General features: G+C 32.6%; 2 protein-coding genes across 2 annotated transcripts in view; both read right to left on the bottom strand.

Annotated features, from left to right (window-relative positions):
- tpo (thyroid peroxidase) overlaps positions 1–14,592 on the bottom strand; it is a 29,229-nt gene extending 14,637 nt beyond the window's left edge. The window contains exons 1-6 of the mRNA XM_042773461.1: positions 14,520–14,592; positions 14,267–14,421; positions 12,742–12,865; positions 10,415–10,544; positions 7,289–7,495; positions 2,778–3,278 (exon numbers count right to left, since the gene is read on the bottom strand). Coding sequence (XP_042629395.1) covers positions 2,778–3,278; positions 7,289–7,495; positions 10,415–10,544; positions 12,742–12,865; positions 14,267–14,421; positions 14,520–14,554 — 1,152 coding nt within the window. The 5' untranslated portion in view covers positions 14,555–14,592. The remainder of the gene's footprint in view (positions 1–2,777; positions 3,279–7,288; positions 7,496–10,414; positions 10,545–12,741; positions 12,866–14,266; positions 14,422–14,519) is intronic.
- Positions 14,593–21,634: 7,042 nt separating this feature from the next.
- Positions 21,635–22,826, bottom strand: part of LOC109108303 (gamma-2-syntrophin-like) — a 62,529-nt gene continuing 61,337 nt past the window's right edge. Inside the window, exon 17 of the mRNA XM_042773467.1 lies at positions 21,635–22,416. Within this exon, the coding sequence (XP_042629401.1) occupies positions 22,294–22,416 (123 nt within the window). The 3' untranslated portion in view covers positions 21,635–22,293. The remainder of the gene's footprint in view (positions 22,417–22,826) is intronic.

The following is a 22,826-nucleotide window of genomic DNA, read 5'->3' as shown; positions in this document are numbered from 1 at the left end:
ATTGCTAGCATGTTTCTAGATAGATTTAACACATTGCTAGCATGTTTTAGCATGTTTTTTACATGTTTCTAGTATTATTTCACATATTGCAGGCATTATTTTGGATGTTTGAACATATTACTACTGTGATTTAACAAACTTAACACTTAACACACATTGTTTGCGTGTTTCTAACATGATTTACACATTGTTAGCATGTTTTAACATGTTAATAGCATAATTTAGCACATTGCTAGGATGTTTGAACATATTTAATGTTGCTACAGTAGCTTGTTTTAAAATGTTGCTAACATGATTTAGTACGTTGATATGTTTCTAGCATGATTTAACACATGGATAGCAAGATTTAACATGTTGATAGCATGTTTTAAGGATGATTTTGCACATTGATAACATGATGCTAGCATGCTTTAGCATGTTGTCCTATGTTATTCATTCACAATAACTCATGTTATTGTGCAAAAGTTTTGATCCCCTCAATTAAAAGTCTATGGGACTTTTTGTAATGTTGATCATCTGTTTAATGAAAACCGTAAGTCTGATCAGTTAGAAATGATACAGAAAAAGAAGAAGAAGAAAAAGCTGCTTAAAGGGATAGTTCACCCAAAAATGAAAATTCCCCCATAATTTCCTCACTCAATCCATCCTTGGTTTAAATGACTTTCTTCTTGCAGATGAATCCAATCAGAGTTATATTAAAAAATGTCCTAGCTCTTCTAAGCTTTATAATGGCAGTGAATGGGTGTTATTTTTCTATAGTCCAGAAGATGTCAAATAAAGCACATCCACCAACAAAAAAAATTCCCCAAAATGCCCCCGGGGGTTAATAAAGGCCCCCCTGAAACAAATCAATGCGTTTTTGTAAGAAACATATCCGTATTTAAAACTTCATAAACTGTAATCTCTAGCTTCTGCTAACTGTTATACACGCATTGACAATAACACCGTTCCAGTGGATGACATAAGACGTAGCATAAGGTCCAGTGAGAAGTGACGAATGTGGAAACGCAGCGGAGAGAGCAAAACAAAACAATGGTCACGAATTAGAAGTACAAAACGAGGATTTGTAAAGAAAAATGTCAGAGGATTTCGATATAAGTCATGAGGAGACAGGTTTTCCTCGTAAGGAAAGTAAGGAAACTTTGCTTCCTTAAAGAGGTGGTTCATTGCCATTTAACTTTTTTAACGTTAGTTAGTGTGTAATGTTGCTGTTTGAGCATAAACAATATCTGCCAAGTTACGAAGCTGAAAGTTCAATGTAAACTGAGATATCGTCTTTCAAAATTCTGGCAGTTTCAAAGTTCGTGACATAACATTCCCAGATAAACCCTCCCCCCGGGGAAAAGGCAGCAAAGGGGGCAAGGCCATGCTGTGCTGCTTTAGAGAAGAGGAAGAGAAAACTAGAGGTGCAAGTAAAAATCTGTTCATATATGAATCACAAGTCTTCTAATGGATTCTAATGGATTCACAAGTTTTAAAATCAATGTTCTAAAGCAGCGGTTCTTAATACCATTCCACACGCCCCCTGCTCTGCACATGCTCTGCAAAACTGCAAAAGCTAACATAAGCAGTAGCATTTACAAATAACAGCGTATCTAAAAGTATGAACATAGGCCTAACATTAAAAGCCGTGCTTGCACAGATTCTGCATGATCCTCTTCAATAATATCCTCTGCTTCTCAGTCGGACTCACATTGATAAGATATTCACGATGCTGTTGTTTACAATACAACCGGAGCACATGCCGCTGAGGTGAGGGGCGGGATGTTTAGATGTGCGCTAGAGGCGGTTTAGCCAATCACAACACACTGGACTAGTTAACCAATCAGAGCCCATGGCCTATTTCTGAGGGAGGGGCTTCATAAAAGAAGGAAATATTCAGCGTGTTTCTCATAGAAGGGTCAGAGCGGTGTGGAATAAGGGTAAATTATGTGAAAAATTATGCGTTTTTAAAAAAAACGAAGGATTAACATGTTAGACTGCACCCCATAAACACAATCAAGCCTACAAAAAAAAAAAAAACAGTGAACTAACCCTTTAAACAAACGTCGGTTCTTGTGAGACTAGCATATCCTCACTAAACCTTATGCTACGTCCTACATCATCCGCCGGAAAGAACGTTTATAAAGTTTTAAATACAGATATTTTTTTTTCCAAAAACTCATCGTTTCACTTCAGGAGGCCTTTATTCACCTCCCGGAGCCACGTGGAGCACTTTTTATGATAGATGGATGCGCTTTATTGGATTTCTTTTGGACTATTGAAAAATAACACCCATTCACTGCCATTATAAAACTCGGAAGAGCCAGGATATTTTTAAATATAACTCAGATTGTATTCGACTGAAAGAAGAAAGTCATATACACCTAAGATGGTTTGAGGGTGAGTAAATCATGGGGTAATTTTCATTTTTGGGTGACCTGTCCCTTTAAACATTATTTCAGTATGCTAGCTTTGTCAAGCCGACATAATTAGCTAAACGATAAAAGATAATTATTTTTATTTTATTTATATTTATTCATTGATTTTTATTTATTTATGACCAATGAATAAACAAATATTTTATTTTAAATTATAAATATAAATATACATTTTAATTAATTTAATTCTATTTATTTTTTTTATATTATATTTAAATTAAAATTAAAATTAAATTATAAATGAATATAAATAGTTTTTTTTATTATTATTATTTATCGCAAATGAATAAATATATGAAATTTTCCGAGCTGGCTGTTAAACTAGTTTTTCTCACAGTGTGACGGTGTGTCTGTTACCTGATGCAGTGCCCCGATGATCTTGCGTGTCTCCTGGTAGATGACCTCTGACCCCCAGTGAGGGTTGAGTCGTGTCAGGCGTTCGGCCAGCCGGTTGTGTTCTCTCACCCAGAGCGTGTGCAGGACAGATAGGGGCAGGATCTCGTTCACCCTGCTGTCACCGGCCGTGAAGCACTCGACCCGCGCCGCCGCCTCTGAGCCGGGCTCCTGGAGGCACGCCAAAGGCCGCACGGACACGAAGGGCAAAAACGGCCGACCGCCATCGCTGAATTCACTGTTGACGGACAGCAGACCTTCCGCGCTGGAAAGGTTTCGCAGGGTTTTCTCCAGATCTGCGGAATGGCCGTAGACGGTCGACGCGTCGATGAAGGACGTGACTGAATTCATCTGCTGTCTCTGTCCAGCGGGATGCACATCTGTCTGAACGTTAATACAGGCGGGTGAAGAACGGAAAAATGGAAGGCAGCTTTTATTGCTGGACAGTTTACCATCCTTGGGAGTCTGTGAAAGAGAGAGAAAGAGAGAGAGAGAGAGAGAGAAAGAGAGAGAGAGAGAGAAAGAGAGAGAGATTACTGTATATTTTTTTTTTTTCAGATTTTGTTAAAACCAAAAGCATTATTATATATTCTTGAAATGTAAATGAGAAGCCTGAAAAATAAGCAAAAACAAGTGATCAGAATACCCAATTATAAAAATAGTTCACCAAAAAACAAATCAGTGCTGTTTATTCTAATTGATGTTCAATTTTAGTGCACCAGTCAATATGTTATGATACTATTATAGGGCTGGACAATATATTCATGATAAGAACATGATAAGTAACATTGTGAATATTGCATTATTTTAAAGTGCTTTTTAGTTTGGCAATTTTTCCATAGATGCTTTAAAGCTGGTTCTGATATTTATGGAAGCCCATTTCCACCACAAAAAAAAAATAAAAAAAATAAATAAATTCTGACTTGTTATTTTGTTATTTTAGTAGATCATGAATTAAAATGAAAAATGTTTTTATATATAATATAATTCATATAAATATAAATATAGCAGATATTCATATAAATATTTATATATTTATATATATATATATTATATATATATATATATATATATATTATATATATATATATATATATATATATATATATATATATATATATATAGATATATATATATTTCAAGTCATGGATTTTTTTTTTTTTTTTTTAGGGTTTTCATTTCAGTTCCAGATTTAGTTATCTATAATAATAATAATCTTGATTCATCTTCCCCATCCAATTAATCTCAATGAATAAAATCAAGTTTTGCAATTTCACGTAGACTTCAATGAAACTCCATCAAGTCTCCTGAGTTTTGAGCAAAATCTTGCAAGACTGATCACAGATCTTTTTGTTTATTCCCCATCTTGTCATTCCGTGGATGCTGAGAGCGGCCGGTCCATCATGAAGCTCTCAGTATTAGTATTAGTATGCAGTATGTGGCTCAGGGTGGATAAGAATAGAATGCTATTTTGTATATCTATGGAAGTGGCCTCCTCGCCTCTGGCTAGACACAGAGAGATTACTTACAAACCAGCACATTTTTATGAGCATTTCGAGCCCCAAAGGATCCAGAACCACCAACAAAAAGGAGCTGCTGTGACCCTCATTTTCAACAGCGTTTGAGGTTCACCGGAGATAAAGAAGTAATCAATGAGATATATTTTATTTTTAATTATAGGGCTCAGCCACGTTCCCGGATTCATCTTCGTTGTTCCGAACCAGCAGTCATGAACTCTCCTCCGACTCGAATATATTCCCACGTCTGACTCATCGCAGGCCGTCAGGATCAGACAAAGAGAGCGCGAGACAATGACTCAGAGGAAACGCGTGGCATTTTATCTGTTTCAACTAAATGAACTTCTGTCAATGAAGTTGAAAAATGAGTGCTGTAACCTGCTCCTTGACACGGGATGTCAAAGCCAGAGATAATTCTAATGAAATGTCTGGAGGAATGTCTTATCCAGTCAATAGCAGAAAACTAGCTGCCAGTGACTCGCGTATGAAAATAGATGTTGCTTGTGATTAATAATACACAATACTAGAGACGGAGCCCTAGTAGAACAATGATTGAGACGCTCAAAACAGCGGCTGTAGAAATGGAAGCCCCGCCCTCAATTCAAAGAGCACAATTCACATTTAACTGACAAATAGAATAGAAAAGGTTAATTTAGAACCACTAAAAGGTTCCATTTAGAACATTTCATAAGGTTCTGTTAGTTGCACATCATCTGTACAGATTTGAGTTCTGTTTTAATGCTAAAACATTTCTTCACCACATCAATAAATTCAAGTATTAGCCTAAAATATTTAATTATTTACTTACTTTCAGCTTAAAGAACCCCGATATTATACTGTGGTATAATTATGTAAATATAATTGGAATAAAGCTGAAAAAAAAAAAAAAAAAAAATTATATGTTTCAATGAAAACCTAACAACTGAAATAAATAAGTACTAAAATAAAATAAAATAAAATAAAATAAAATAAAATAAAATAAAAGCTATAGAAAAAAATGACAAGCACATAACAAAATAAATTATTAAAACTTAAAATAAATTAAAATGCATAGAACTGTACGGATGGATATAAAGTACATTTTAATGCTGAAACATTTCTTTCAACATATTTGAAATATTTTACATTCAAGTATTAGTCTAAAATATAAAAATTTTTGACTTACTTTTTAGCCTAAAGAACCCTGTTATTATACTGTATGTTACTACATAAATATAAGTAAAATAAAATATTATTAGATGAAAATTTTAAAATTAAAAATGTTACCTTGGCAACCAACTGAAATAAATAAATACTAAAATTACTAAAACTGAAACCAAAATAAATAAATAAAAAATAACATTAAAACTGACAAAAGCTCATAAAATAAAAATAAGATGTTTAGAACCTTGCAGGGATGGATTTAAGTTTTATTTTTAACATCAAAACATTTCTTTAAACATTTTTGAATTATATACTTAACATCAATAAATTCAAGTACTAGCCTAGGAAATTTAAATATTTACTTACTTTTCAGTCTAAAGAACCATGTTATTATGCTGTAGGTTATAAAATAAAATAAAATATTAGATGAAAAAAAATTACTAAAAATAAATGACAAAGGCACATAACAAAATTGCTGATCTTAAGCTAAAGTTAAAATGTATGGATAAAAATAAATGAAAGCTATAGAAGAAAAAAAAAATAAATAATATATATATATATATATATATTATATATATATTTAAGCTAAAGTTAAAATGTATGGAACCTTGTGGATTTAATTTTTGTTTTAAAAAAATAAATGACAAAGGCACATAACAAAATTGCTGATCTTAAGCTAAAGTTAAAATGCATGGAACCTTGTGGATTTAATTTTTGTTTTAAAGTCAAAACATTTCTTTTAACATCTGACATACTACGGCTTAGGTTTGATTTTGCCATTTGTGAGGACAGAACAGCAGACAACAGACTGTTTGATCATGAACATTATGTTCAGCATCAAACCGAGGAAAGACTGAAGCCCAAGTGCGTGAAGAAGTCAGTGAACGGTGGAGGAAGAAGTGTGTTGGTTTGGGGGATGTTTTCTTCTGCAGAAATTGGGTCTCTTATACAGATACATGGCAGAGTGAATACAAATGTTTATCAGAACCTCCTTCAGCAAGCACGATTTTCATGCAAGCCAATGCCCCCGTCACACTGCGAAACGGTGTAAAGCAGTTCCTTGAAGCCAAGAACAAGAAATGGCCAGACAAGAGTCCTGATCTAAACCTTATTGAAAATCACTGGAAAATCCTTGGCGACAAAGTCATGGCTAATAAACCCACTACAGTCACCGAACTATGAAGAAGAGTGGACGAAGACCACACAAGCGCAGTGTGAGAAACTAGAGATGTGCTGAAGTCACTCAAAGCAGGAGCCTCTACACTTCCTACTCATTTGTGACAGCTGTAACCCTCCAGAATTGTAGTTTAACCTTCGTTTGTGCTACAGAGGTTACTGTTCTCTAATTTTGATCACTGTGTTTTCCACATTTGATGTTGTTTTGTTTAAATTCTCTGGTTGTTTCGTCAAACATCTAACCTACAGCTAATATTCCTTCAAATTTGGAGTGATGTTAAAGTTAAACGATATTTCAGAAAAAAATCAAGTATTTATAGATTGTTCTCTAATTTTGATCTCCACCGTGAATATAACTGAAATGAAATAAATAAATGAAAATGAGAAAATCACAAAATAAAATTGCTAAAACTTAAACTCAAATTAAATTAAACTGAAAATAAATGCCAATTCAAATATTAATACAAGAATAATAAAATAACATGTAGCCTGACTTGAGCTACAGAAGTTATATTTGTGAATTGGATCATTACTCGAGAGTTTGTCGCTTGGCTGTAGTTGAAATGATGAGTATCTTAAACCTTTCTCAGCGCTGTCTGACATGATAAAGGTGAAGTTACAGCATCACTGTAGGGTTACCTGCATTGGGAAGCAGGGGTGGGCGTTGCTGCAGGTGTGCAGACAGTCCCGTCCCTCTGCGAAGGCGCTTCGGCTGGAGCTCTGAGGAGTGAAGGAGATGTCGTGGTCGATGTACTGGCCCCAGTCCACCAGCATCTGGGAATAAGCGCTGTCCTCCAGGACGGCCATGCTGGAGCCGCACATGATTTTATTGCTCACTTCTCGAACCTTAGAAAGCAAACCAGAGAGACTTCAGTCGAGATGCATTTCTGCCATCATTCTGACCATCAGTTTTACACTCAAACATTTATGCTGAACATATATATAGGCATAACTACTATAATACTTAGTGTTTAGGGGTTTGTAAAGCTTGACATGAAATATTAGTCTGAAAAATCTATTTTAGTTAATTATTTTTTTAATGGGAAAGTTTATTACACCTTTGGACAAATAAGTTTGCATGTGTGTTGCATGTTTTTTGTTTAGTAACATATATGGTACATCAGACTTTTATGGCTCATATAATCTGGTATAGTGAGAATATGTAAGAAAAAACAGCTCAGAGGGTAAACCCTTAGATATTTAATTATTTAATTACTTTTTAGACTAAAGAACCTTGTGATTATACTGCAGATTATTATATATAATGATTATTACATATAATTTATGTAAAGCTAAAATAAAGCCAAAATATGTATTTATTATATTATTATTTATAATAATATTAATTAGTATGTTTTATATTATTATTTTAAATAATAAAAATAATAATAATAATAATAATAATAATAATAATAATAATAATAAAAACAATAACAATAATTTGCATTATTAGTATTATTAAATAACAATATTATATTAAATAAATATTAAATAAAATAAAACTTGGCAACTAACTGAAATGAATACTAAAAATACTAAAACTAAAACCAAAATAAAAATAAACTAAAGCCATAAATTTTAAATGACAAGAGCACATAAGAAAATTCAAACTTACACTAAAATTAAATTGTGTAGAACCTTTTAAGGATGGATTTAAGTTTTATTTTAACGCCAATATACTTCTCAACATATTTGAATTGAATACTTAACATCAGTAAATTCAAGCATTAGTCTAAAATATTTATTTATTTATTTTAACTTTTAACTTTAATTTATTAACTTTTTAGCTTAAAGAACCCCGTTGATATATTGTAAGTTATTATATAAATATAAGGGAAACTAAGCAAAAATATACAATTTGGTGCAGATGCTGATATTGACAGTATATGGACAGTATATAACAGTAGAGCAGATACCGACATAAAATGATATAAATATCAGTTGTCACTCTATATCTCCAATTATATTTCTTAGTAAGATGAGATTGAAATGATCCAAACATATAATGCAATGCAATCCAATTATGATTGAGAGATGAAGAAATAAAGGCTCCTCAGAAGATGTGAGATGTTCTGGAGGCTTGTGAAGATCATTCCTCCGCTGAGAAACAGTGAAAGTAAAGCTTCTGGAAACAAACACTCCTCAAAAGATCCTGATGATCAGATTTGAGACTCTAAAACATGACTGATGGAGAATCAAGTAAAGCTGAGCTGCTCCAGTCCAGTAAGAGTTCATCTGGAGATATTACTGCAGTTATTCTGAAGATTAATTGATAAAAATCAGTCAAGAATTGACAGCAGAAAGACTCGTGAAGTACAATTACACTAAAAGAGCTTTTACTGGATAAAACACTCTAAACTATCAATCAGACGACAGAAGACATGGAGGAGATTGTGTGTGACACGTTTAACAGCAACGTTTTATGTATCAGATATGATACAGCAGGCTTTGTGAACGTACCTTAACCCTGACCCTACAGTATCCACAGTAAATCATCATGACATAAAAACAAAGCCCTTTGCACTTAAAATCTATTCTTACTAGATAATTTGTACTTAAGCAAATAAAACATGAGGATTTGCTGTGGTGAATAAAATGAATGCATGAAAACGAGTCCAGATATGTTGTTGTTTTGTGTGTGTGGGCAGTTGGGGAAATCTCATTATACCCCTCCGCCAGTGTTTGCTTACCTGTTAAAATGTCATTAAAACCTCTAGCAATTAAACTGCAATGCACTGAAATTAGATGGAAGTGTTTTTGCACTCTTGCACAATGTGAGATGTGGCAATATGAACATCTTGCACTGAAGTGCTGCAGCCTTTGCCTCATTAAAAAATAGTTTCAGTGAGGCACGCTGGCAGCGATGCTCGTGTTTCTCTGTGTTTGTGAAGAAGAGGTTGTGCATATTTAAAACAGCGCATAACATTGCATTTTTGATGCGATAATAGAGCAGGGAAAGGCCAATGTGTCACAGTTAGAGCTCTTCTGAGGTGTTTAATATGCAACGTTTTCTCAAGCTTATTCAGCAGGTGTTCACAGATATATAATCTAATAATTTATCTAATAATCATGCAATGCAAACAAGTATGCCATTTGTGCTTACACAAAAATAGCTTGAATATCTTTGTTCCCAATGACCATTTTGTCTTGTTTTCCAGTGCAAACGTCTAAAGATTCTTAAATCAAGATACATTTACTTGAGAAGCAAAATGACTTGAGATAAGAAGTCTTGTTTTGTGTGGAAATGATCAAAATCAAGAGAGTTTATGATTAAATCAAGAAACAATATTTTCAATTGCGCTCAGAAAATTCTACTTAATTCAAAGGGAAACAAGTTGATTTTTTTTCTTATTTTAATCATAAACTCACTTGATTTTATTCAACTTCTCAGAAAACAAGACTTCATATGTTCAATTTGCATCTCAAGTACATGCATCTTGATTTTAAGACATTTATATCGAAAACAATACGAAAATCATGAGAATATATGTATTTTATTTTGCAGTGCATGCAACATTTAATGCCATGACTTAAAGAGTTTAAGACTTCCTGCTCTGATTTTAGGCCTCAATTTGTGGAAGGGTGAAATAAGACTTTTTACGACTGATAATGACATGAGCTCATTAGCATATGAGGGCACTCATTTGCATATAATTTCATTCCAGTTGCATTGAGTAACTCCTCCCCACAGTGACTCATTTTGTTTCGCATATCAGTTTCAGTCCTGTCTTTCATGAATTGTGAGGATATTCTCGTGCGGCTCACCAGAGGAAGTTGGAAGCCGCTGTATTGGCGTCCAGTGTTCCAGCCTTTGGGTTGGTTTTCTCCATCCTCGTACTCCGCCGGAAGCCATCTGGCCAAGCCGGTGTTGGCTGCTCCCCAAAGCGGGTTCTTCCTAAAAAAAAAAAAACAGTATGAATGCATGTGATCAGAAATGTCTCACATCACATTTTTAAAGAATATAAGGGAACAACTGCTGTACTAAAGTGTTTACAAAGAGCTCACAGTCAATGCATTATTGCAATCAATATTCTCGCATTACTTTCAACAATGCATTGTCCTTCATTGGCCGTTAATTCTACATTGCATGATCTCAAAAAATGACTGGACCTGACTAATAATGGCATTGCATACTGTACATTTTATTTTCCGGCTCAGTGCAATGCATAAAATCTCTCAGTAACCGAATATAAACAAATATGCTCATTCTTTAAATGTTTTTGTCAATGCATTTTGGGTTTGAACTCTAGAATAACAAGCACTTTCACTCTTAGCACTTAGTTGCCCTAACATTACTTGGCAAATCATAACATCACACCTGATATGTGCATTTCAGAGGCTTTTCAACAGATTTTTATGCACTTCGATTATTTAGTCACAAATGTAGTACAAATATTCCATTTGGTCTCTCATAAAAACTTTAACACTTTCTGAAGAAAATAGCGCTTTATACTATACAGATTGTTTCAAAGCACATCACACAAAGCACATCAAAATAAAACACTTAAACACTAAAAATGTGATAAATTCTGAAAATATTAAATTATAATAAATACTCTTTACATAAATCCAGTCAAAATACAACACTTTCTAAAAATAATTTAAATCATAAGAATTAAATATTTTAATAAATAATTCCCAAATAAAAGCAAATTTGATAAAAAAAAGATTTAAACCTTAAAAATGCAAATTATAATAAATATTTTATAAATAAAAACAGTCAAAATATAACACTTACTAAAAATTACTGAAATCATAATGTAAAATTTAAAAAGAAAGGTTTTTAGGATAATTGGGTGTTTTCTTATTGTCTAAAGTCACAAAAACAAACAAACAAACAAACAAAAAAAAAACCCATGCTTACATTGATATTTGAATCTCTACATCTGAGAATGATCAGAACAAACACTCTCGTATGAAGAGCAGTGATAGTGTTTGTCGAGCCCAGTAATGATTTGGAGAAATGTTTTAAATAGTATTAGATGCATGTAACACCGCACTCAACTACTCATAGAAGATAGATTTAATCAGAACTAATGATGTTTTTGCATTAAAAATATATAATTCGATGCATCAGAACTGGACGGATATGGTACATTTCCTCCCACAAATGTAAAATAATGCTATAAATCTTGCTAGACGAGTCAGCGTGGAGATGGAGAACTGAGATTAATTTCCCCAAAGTCAAATCAATCAAATGCATCATAAAGGAAAAGATAAGGAAAAACCATATATTGAGTTTATTCTGATTTAAATTTGTTTATATGATTGCAGACAGCTCTATCAGCACAATGCAAATGAATCCACACTGCAAAATAGATGGTCTTTCTTAGTATTTTTGTCTTGTTTTGCAGTACAAATATCTTTACATTCTTAAATCAAGATACACTTACCTGAGATGCAAAATTACGTAAGGTATTAAGTCTTGTTTCATGGAAGAAAAAAACTTCAAAATTAAGTGACTTTATACTTAAAACAAGAAAAAATATCTGCTAATTGGGTTAGAAAATATAAACAATCCAAATGGGGAAAAAAAAAAAATTTATTTAAGCTTTTATGACCCCGTTGGCAGATATTTGTTCTTGTTTTAAGCATAAACACCTAATTTTATTTTTATTTTATTTTTAAAACTATTCTTTATATCATATGCAATTTATTTTTTGACACTATTCAAAAACATTTTATTCTTGTTATGCCTAAACACTTTTCATTTTCAGAAAACAAGACTTAATGTAATTTTACTTCTCTATCTATAGATATAGATATAAATTGATTTAAGTTTTATGTTTATACATGTGTAATGGAAGACAAGACAGTTGTTGCAGATGAAAGCAAGCACAGGTTTGGGAGTTCTTTCATGACCCGGGTGAGCAGGCATGAATATTTAAGGTTTAGACATTATTTTTATACTGTTTAGTGATATTCTCATCTGGATGAAGCTCTGACCTGCAGGTCATCTTATCATATCATCCTGATCTTTTCCACAAAAGGCCGCGGAGCTGTTAACCGAGGGTCTGATTTCTGTGCTCTCAAACTGCGAGAGGTGCCTCCCGCTGCATTATGGATGAATTATTAAGACGGGAGTCAGATACCTGTTATTGCAGACTCCAGAGATGCTGCGGTATTTTCCGTCTGTGGCGCAGGTGGTGGAATGGAGAGTGTGAGGGCATCCAGACAGGTTTGCTATCCGCTCCACTGCCTTCACGGAAAGGAGTTCTTGAAAAGGAGTTAATGTGTTTACGAATGCAACTCAAACACTGAAGGGTAAACAGTCCGCCGAGGTTCCCGTAGATGCGACACTAATTAAAAAATCCATCAAAAGCTAAACCTATACCAAGATGATTCTGCATTATTCAACACTCCACAACAAAACAGAATAACTATCAAATACATCTCAAGAATAAAATAACACACTACTACCCCGCAGCGGCCCCATGAAGTGTTTAGACACTTAAAAAATGTCAAAGCTTTAGATCAAGTGTCATCGGTGCTCAGGAGCTTTTATTAAAGGGATAGTTCATGCAAAAATGACATTTTGCTGTTAATTTACTCCCCGTCAGGTCATCCAAGATGTAGGTGAATTTTTTCTTCAGTAGAACATTTAAGAAGCTTTTTAGCTGAAACCGTGCTCCTTGGTGATTCATGAAATGCAAATGAGCAGCTTCTGGCACTTTGAGAGTCAAACAAGCATATCAGGAAACACAAAATTAATACCTGTGACTATCGGCAATATATTGAGATCTTAAGAAGCGAAATGATCAGTCTGTGCAAGAAACTGAACATTATTTACAACATTATTAGCTGTAATCCAGAGCCTCAGACAAACGGTTCAGTTTGTGAACAAATCATTGTTTTGAACCGGTTCTTTTTAGTGAATCGGTTCACCAAATCGGATTGACCCTGGACCACTAAACCAGTCTTAAGTCTCTGGGGTATATTTGTAGCAATAGCCAAAAAAACATTGTATGGGTCAAAATTATTGATTTTCTCTTTATGCCAAAAATCATTAGGATATTAAGTAAAAATCATGTACCATGAAAATATTTTGTAAATTTCCTACTGTAAATATATCAAAATGTATTTTTTGATTAGTGATATGCATTGCTAAGAACTTCATTTGAACAACTTTAAAGATGATTTTCTCAATATTTAGATTTTTGTTGCTCTCTCAGATTCCAGATTTTCAAATAGTTGTATCTCAGACAAATATTGTCCTCCTAACAAACCATACATCAATGGAGAGATTATTTATTCAGCTTTGAAATGTATATATCTTAATTTAAAAAAACCTGACCCTTATGACTTGTTTTGTGGTCCAGGGTCACATATAAAGGTGAGCTAATGAAGACTAGTTTATTCAGCTTTAGACATGTAAAACATCAACGTTTCACATCATTATTAGATCATTATTAGGTGCTTTAATAATATAATTATGTATAAGTGAGGTCATTATGTTATTATGTAAACAAACTGTCTGAAAGAATCAGTTCGTGGACAAGTTACATCTTGGATGACCTGAGGCTGAGTCAATTAACAGCAGATTTTCAATTTGGGTGAACTATTCATTTTAAATACACTCAATAATCTGATGCAATAATGTACGTATAAGAGCCTCACCTGACACAGACAGTGATCTTTTATGTCTCCTGCTCGCCTTCTCCTTTAAAAGCTCTAAAGTCATGTGAAAGATCTCTGCTGATCTGGAGATGTGCTGTGTTTCTGATGCCGGCCGTCTGGAGAGCGTGTACATGTGTAAAGGCTGAGAATCAAACCTACAACTCAGAGAAAAAGAGGGAAATACTGTCTCTACTGTCTTTATTAGGAGATAAAATGATTATAGATGATAAAACATGATCAGACTGTTGTTCACCTTTGTGAAGTTTGATTCAGCGCAGCATTGATCATCTGAAGACTCTCTTGAAAGGATGATATGATCAAGCTCTCAAAAAACAATATTTCCACAAAAAAAAAAACCAAACGATAAGAAAAAAAATAAAAAACAAAAGTCATACAGTACAAAAAAAAAAAACTAATTAACAAACAAAAAAAAATATTAATATAAAAAACATTAATATAATATAAAAAGATGAATATTTGAATATATAAATAATATTATTTAATATTAATAATTGTAATATACTATCATATATATATATATATATTAAATAATTATATAATCATAAATATCTATATTATATAATATATATATAATATATATATATATATATGTATCAGTATATTTAAATAATAAGTAATATAATAATAATTATTATAATTGATATAATAATTATTAATAGTATAATAATAATTATTGTTACATTTCAAACATTTATATTATTATTACATATACATTACTACAACAACTACTACTACTAATGTGTGTGTGTGTGTGTGTATACAGTATATCTCGGTGTTAATGTTAATATAATGTCTAATTAATTAATGTTAATGTTGTTAATGTTAATGTTAATGTTAAAAAAAAAAAAAAAAAAAAAAAAAAAAAAATTATTATGAAACAATTAATTAATTAATGTTAATGTTGTTAATGTTAATGTTAATGTTAATATAATGTCCCTAGAGTGGGCTTACAAATATAGACTATAATTTGACATCTTGCCATTCGTGCCTAGTTAAAAAACATGGGGTTTACGAGAAACATCCCCATTTCTCCTCTGACTGTGTGGCATGAAAGCCAGCATGATTTTCCGGTGGAGCTGACAGCACAAACAAACCAGAGCTGAAACTCAGGACGACATTCCCACTGGGAATCTTCTGTCGTTACATAACACGCATCCTAATACAATCCAACAACACATCTACTCTTTACATGAAGACAGCAGATTAACAATGCTGTCCCGCTCACTATCTAACCTTCCTATTACATGCCGAGACCTGCAATTTCTTGGGAAATATCCCAAGGGCCTCCGCAGGAGATGTCATTACAGAAATTTGGCACCAGATGTCAGGGAACAGATGTGGTTGGAACATTGGCTCTAAAAATCCAAAAAAAACTAAAAGAAAGAACAAAAAAAACATCCTTTAATCCGAATCTGCCAGCTGCCAGCACGAATAACTAACAACTCAGGAGTTGAGTTCTGGTAATTTCTGCCAAAACCCACTCGGAGGTCTTTGCTTATTTCTTACAAGGAATGGCAATTAACCACAAATCATCGATCTTAAGAACATCTTACTATGTCTAGATCAGTGTTGGGTGTAACACATTACAAGTAACGGTGATCAATCATAACACTTTTCAAAAAAAACACAAATCACTTTAAAATACAAAAAAAAATACAAAATACACTTTCAAAAAATGAGTAACGCCGGTTACTTTGTTTTCGCATTTATTGACTAACAGCGCTCCTGTCCCCATGTTGAGAGAAATCTGCAATAATTAAATGTTAACACAAAAATCCTTTGCATATTTAATCCCAAACAAACAAGCAACCCCAATGCCAGACGCGAAAGAGTAATGCAAAAGTAATGTACGTAATGGATTACTTTCCATAAAAAGTAACTAAGTAACACAATACTTTTTTAGAGAGTAACGCAATATTTTAATGCATTACTTTTAAAAGTAACTTTCCACAACACTGGTCTAGACGTCTCAGCATCACATATGAGCTGAAATGCATGTGAAAGACGCCACATACGCTGAGATGAATCAGATGAATCTGTGCTCAGAACGCAGCATATCATGACTGAGGTTAAACGCATCAGAACGCCAGCCATGTCTCCGCTGACCTGCAGTGAAAGAGAAATGCTTTTAATTCACTAAAAATAAGTGCAATAAATGTCAAATGACAGAAAAATAAACTTTGAGCACAGATGTGATATTTACTTTCACTGTAGAATAATTACCACTATTTATTCTGTACTGTATGTGATCTACTGCACACACAAACAAAAAAACTTAAAAATAAATAAAAAATAAAAACATAAAATTAAAAATATGATTTTAGAGAAGAAAAACAAATATCCAATAAATTAAACATAAGAAATAAAAAATCAAAAGAATACAATTTCTCTAATATTCAATAACATTGTATATTATTTGTATATCAGCATTGGTATCAGCTGATATTCATTTTATATTATTTGTATATCAGCATTGGTATCAGCTGATATTTCAACAACAATTAAATTTAGCTTAACAAATATTACCATCTACATTCACAATTGTACATTACAGAAATAAAATCCTTATTTGTGTTACAGTATACTGTAATCTGTATCCTATAGGATACTGTTAATTTGGACTTATTTAATTATATTTATGCAAAATATATTCTGTTGATATTGGAGTGAACTATGATGCAGAAATCTCTTGACAGCTAAAAAATTAATACATTTAATCTAAAATAATATATATAAGGATATATAATATATATATATATATATATATATATATATATATATATATATATATATTAATATATATATATATGGAGGCATTCAATTGTTCAAAAGTGACAGTAAAGACATTTATAATGTTACAAAATATTTATATTTCAAATAAATGCTGTTCTTTTGAACTTAATGTACATCAGACGGTCCTGTATGATGGTTTCCACAAAATGTTTTCAACATTGATAATAATCAGAAATGTTTCTTGTGCATCAAATCAGCATATTAGAATGATTTCTGAAGATCACGTGACACTAAAGACTGGAGTAATGATGCTGAAAATTCAGATTTGATCACAGAAATAAATTACATTTTAAAGTATATTCGATTAGAAAACACTTATTTTAAACTGTAAAAATATTTCTGAATATTATTGCTATATTTCATACCTCTAGTCTCGGCGGTGTTGTGTTGTGGGGTGTCTGTGTGTCTCCCGTCTGCTGTGTTCTCGTCTCTGCTGGGTTTTGCTCACTGACTGTGAACAGTCAAACTCTGCTGATTCCACCAAAACCCTTGATTTTTCAAGGCTGCAGCTTCATGAAGCGTGTCGTTCGAGTGGCCCTCTTTAAACACAACACAAGCTCATGTCAAGCATCTGTCAGGCCTCTGAAATCATGATTATCTGCTCGCAGCAGATTTCAAACATGACATTTCACAACCTTATTGGAATAGTTCACCTACCACATACCATTTTGTCATCATTTACCATCTATATTTTCATTTTTGCCTGGTATATTCCTATAAATGACACACGTTTATTTCTTGACATCATCTCATTTTCAGGAAAAGATCCATCTGTGAGCTCTTAAACATAACTCAATTCACTCAACTAATTATTTTAGCTGTTTGTCTGCGGTAGATGAGGAATGGCCTGATGCTTTTGGCATAACTCATCTTAATAGTCAGATCTTTGGCTGGACAATGATCCATAATTAAAGTCAAGTAATTAATCTGGATTAATAACAAAGCATGTTAAGGATTAATTGCACTTGATCTGATGTCTTTGTACAAGTAATCATCTAAAAGCTTGTAAATCAATCATTCATTTATAAGAGTTCATGTCGTTAGAAAACATAATGACTAGATTACATTTACATTACATTGTCTGAGGAAGGTGCACAAAAAACACTCTAAACACAATTCCATGCAACACTGCCACACACACAATTCCAGGGTGTTGCTACGCAGTTGCTAGGGTGTTTAGAGTGGTTGTTTGGTGGCTTCTTCCTGTCCTTTTGTTGAAATCAATAGCGGTCACATTAGCGATGTTTCAATGAAATTTCACCAGGAAAAAAATGTCCGACTTTGTCAATAGCGCAACAATGTTTCATGCATGTTTCCACCACTGAAGAAATAAATAAATAAATAAATAAATAAATAAATATATATATATATATATTTGTGTCTCAGAATTGCAATTCCGAGAAATAGAGTCAGAATTGCGAGATTTAAGCTCGCAATTATGAGAAAAAAGGTCAGAATTGCCAGATACTGTATAAATTTGCAATTCTGAGAAATAATGCCAGTATTGCTAGATTTATACTCGCAATTCTGAGAAATAAAGTCAGACTTGCGAGAACTCAATTGCGAGAAAATAGTCAGAATAGCAAAATAAAGAGTCACAATTACTTTTTATATTTTTTATTCAGTGGCGGAAACGATCTTCCATAATATACTGTAGCGCAGCTCACACAGAAGTCACATTAAAAAAAAAAATAAATAAATAAATAAATAAAATAAAATAAAACAATTTGAAAATGAGCAAAATTTACATGGGGAACTTTTTCACCCTCGTGCGAAACTCGATTGTCCGATCACGTGGATTACTTTTGAAGGGACTCCGTTTCGGTTGCAAATTTCGCTGAGCAACAATGCAAAATTATTTTGACATTATTTTACTGTGTTACATTGATCCTTTCAAAAGCACAGTCTTAAATAAATAAATGTAATAAATGAGATAAATTTGACTGAGGAAATCTTTCGCCCTCACGTGAAACCCCTAATTTCGCAGATTCATTCCTATTGCAATAATTTAATTTTGCCGAGCAATGGTAAATATGTAAAATTATAATAGTAATTCTGAAATTAACCATTTTCATTTTCCAAATAAATTATATCTACCACCCACTCCGTTATCAAACAAACAAACTAAAAAAAAACAATAAATAATAAATAAATAGGAAAAGGATACAATAAAATAAACATAGCAAAATCTGCATGGGGAAGTCATTGGCCCTCACGCCCACATGCGAAATCCAATTGCAATCACTCATATTCATTTCTGATTTTTTTTTTTTTTACACTTGGGATCAACTTAACACTGGCAAAACATGTTAAATAAATTAAATACATCTTTGAAATAAAATATCCAAATGAAACGAATCCAACTCAACAAACAAAATTAAATAAAATAAAAAAATAATATAAAATGAAACAAACCACTTCCTCCCAAAAAATTTTAATTTAATATTACTCTGTTTTGGGTCAGACCTGGCAACACTGATTCCTATAGAAATGAGTCAGTTTTGCAATGTGACCACATCTTAAGAGCAATATTAACACTGATGCTTGCCTTAGTAAACACCACTAATTAGTGCCCAGAAAACACCTTAATGATGTGTAAATATTGCCATCTCACAGGTCTGATGTTCCTGCACTTCAGAGTGAAACTGTAAGCGACTGGCGTCAATGATACTTGACAGAAACAGAAGCAACAGCTCATCTGACGCAAGGCCGCGGCTCCTGAAGCTCTTCCCCCTATATCAAGCACCAATTGAGCAATGACGTGTTTCTCCCACAATACACCACCGCAGCCCAGAAACCTTCAAGACTAACACACCAAGAATGTTTCACCCTAAATGTTCCCTGTACCTCAACCTCAGCGATCTAAACCCCACCCTTGATCCGCCTCTCTGGTGCCCAGCGGAGCGCAGAGATGTTGCTTTAGTATTCGAGTCCAGTGCTTCAAATGGGCCTGAACATCACAATATGAGTGCATCTCTGCAGCAACACAGAGCTGTGTTTCCTTACTGAATGAATTTGCATTTTGAACAAATCGGGTGAGTCAATGATTCACTGATCCATTCATAAAACCAATTTCTTCCTTCCTGAATGAATCAGTCGTTTAGAAAGAATAAACTGAATAAATGACTCGACGACTCACTTGACGCCACCTACTGGTCATTTTAATTTCATATTAGGTAGTATGATTCTATTTTTTTTTCTGTCATTTCAAATATCTATATTCTAGTTTTTGTATTTAAATCTCATAAAATTATTTATCAAATTAAAATCATCAACAAAAACTAAAAAAAAAAAAATAAAAAAAAAAAAAAATAAAAAAATAAAAAAACCAAGCATATATAATCATGCTGTGTATGTTTAATTAGTCTTATACTTGGATTAAATAAATACATAAATAAATAAAAATAAAGCCACTTAGCCAATGTAACTTTTAAACTTTCTGTATATGTATATATATATATATGTGTGTGTGTGTGTGTGTGTGTGTGTGTGTGTGTGAATAAGAACCGCCCCTGAGCAGTGCTGTAAAACTGATTAATCATGATTAATTGCATCCAAAATAATAGTTTTTTTACATAATATATGTGTGTGTACTGTGTGTGTGTGTGTGTATATACTGTATATGTGAATATATTTAAGGATAAGAGAATATTTACATTTATTATTTATTTGTTTGTATTTACACATACATTAAATAAAAACAAACATTTATTATGTAATTAATAACCACAACCGATAACATATTTGATATATTTAACATATGCATACTCTTTCTAATAAAATAATATCTAATCAAATTACATCATACATTTTAAAGCATTTAAATACTTTTCAAGGCCACTGTTTTCAACATTGTAACTACTGCATTCACTACATAAACAATAGGGTTGAACTGACTACGTGATTCAAAAAATTTAAACCGCAAATACAATTAAGGCTACAATAAATATATATTTTTTTTTTTTTGCATACTTGAAAACATAACAATAATGTCATTTTGAAAATAACATTTCAATTTTAAAAAAAATAATATTAATATGTTACTCAGTTTAGGATTAATTTGACCCTTGCAGAAACACACTATTGTTCTCCGTTAGGTTAATTTGACCCTTGCAGAAACACACTGTAAAAAAATAAACAAATATATAAAATAAAATAAATGTGATAATTGAGGGATTATATAAAATTAGGAATATAAAACATTCTGATTTATTTGACTGGTTTAGGGCTTATTAATTATTAATGTATTAATTATTAAAGGGTTTATTACCGGTTTAGGGTAAATTAATATTGTTTTTCAAATAATAGTAATAATAATAACAAATAAAAAAAAAAATAAATATGTAAATAATATAAAAAAAAATAATAAAAAAAAAAAAAACATAAATAAATGATTATTTAAAATTAATTATTCAAATAAATAAATGCTTAAATAAATAAATAAACTATACAAAATATATAGGATAAATGAACCATAAACATACACATACACACATTTACAATATAATATTCTCTTTCATCCAAACCAACACAAAAAAACAACCACTCCCATCACCATCAGAACTGAACTAATCATTCCTTTATTTAGAAAAAGAGCTGGAATAACATCAAACTAAATAGAACAATAGTTTAGGGACCTTGATTTTTTAGAAAATATCAGTTTTTGAGGACAGTAGCTGGCATGACTGTCTATTTACTGTTAATGAAACGACTACTTCATAATAACACGTATCAAATCAGTGTAGGTAGCACTTTAATTCAAGAGGAGAAAACCATCAGAACTGACTTTAAAAATCCTATATATGACTTGCTGTTAATACTCTTTGATCTAAATGAAGAGGTTTGAGTCGCTGGAGAGAAAACAAAGGGCAAAAGAACACAAAGTCATCTAGTTTGGTTGATTTTACAGCTGGAAGTCTCCGTTTCACCCGTTTTGCCCTGTAAATTGTCAAATGCAGTTCATGCATCAACTCATAATGTCGTATGTCAACATCTGCTCTGCTACATGATCAGTTTAGGTACATGATTGATCGTGTTAGTAGGTAAGAAAGAAATCATAACTCAAAGCATGTCAAAATATCATCTACTCAAAGTGCTCCTTAAACGTCGCTCTGAATTTAGAAGATTCGTACAAAAATAACAAGAACTAGATATATTGTGCATAAAATCAGAGAACCAGGCGAGACTGTACATGTTGGTCACACACGGATGTTTCACATGTACTTCTGCGTGAGACTTTGATTGTTGACAAAGACGGGATCCACCGTGGCCACTTTAGCAGCGATGAACGAGTGAATGCAATGAAGCACAGCCGTCAGATTAGCAAACTCCAGCTCCTGGAAGAAAAGAAGCCATCAGAAAGATGTTTCTCACTTGTACAGTATTTGAACATCAAACTGCCTCGCATCTTTACTGATTTATATAAAGACTTTGATATGGTCAGTAATATCTCCAGATGAACTCTTACTGGAGTGAAGCAGCTCAGCTTTACTTGATTCTCCATCAATCATGTTTTAGAGTCTCAAATCTGATCATCAGATCTTTTGAGGCGTTTGTTTCCAGAAGCTTTACTTTCACTGTTCCTCAGCGTAGGACATGGCAGATATGATTTCTCACAAGCCTCCAGAACATCTCAGCATTATTTCTTCATCTCTCAATCAGCACTGGATTACACTGCATTGTATGTTTGGATCATTTCTGTCTCATCTTACTGAGAGATATTATTGGAGATATAGAGTATCTGCTC

The sequence above is a fragment of the Cyprinus carpio genome, chromosome A17, assembly GCF_018340385.1.
Source record: "Cyprinus carpio isolate SPL01 chromosome A17, ASM1834038v1, whole genome shotgun sequence".
Taxonomy (NCBI): Eukaryota; Metazoa; Chordata; class Actinopteri; order Cypriniformes; family Cyprinidae; genus Cyprinus; species Cyprinus carpio.
Note: the sequence above shows the minus strand (reverse complement) of the source record. Positions and strands in the feature narration are given on the sequence as shown.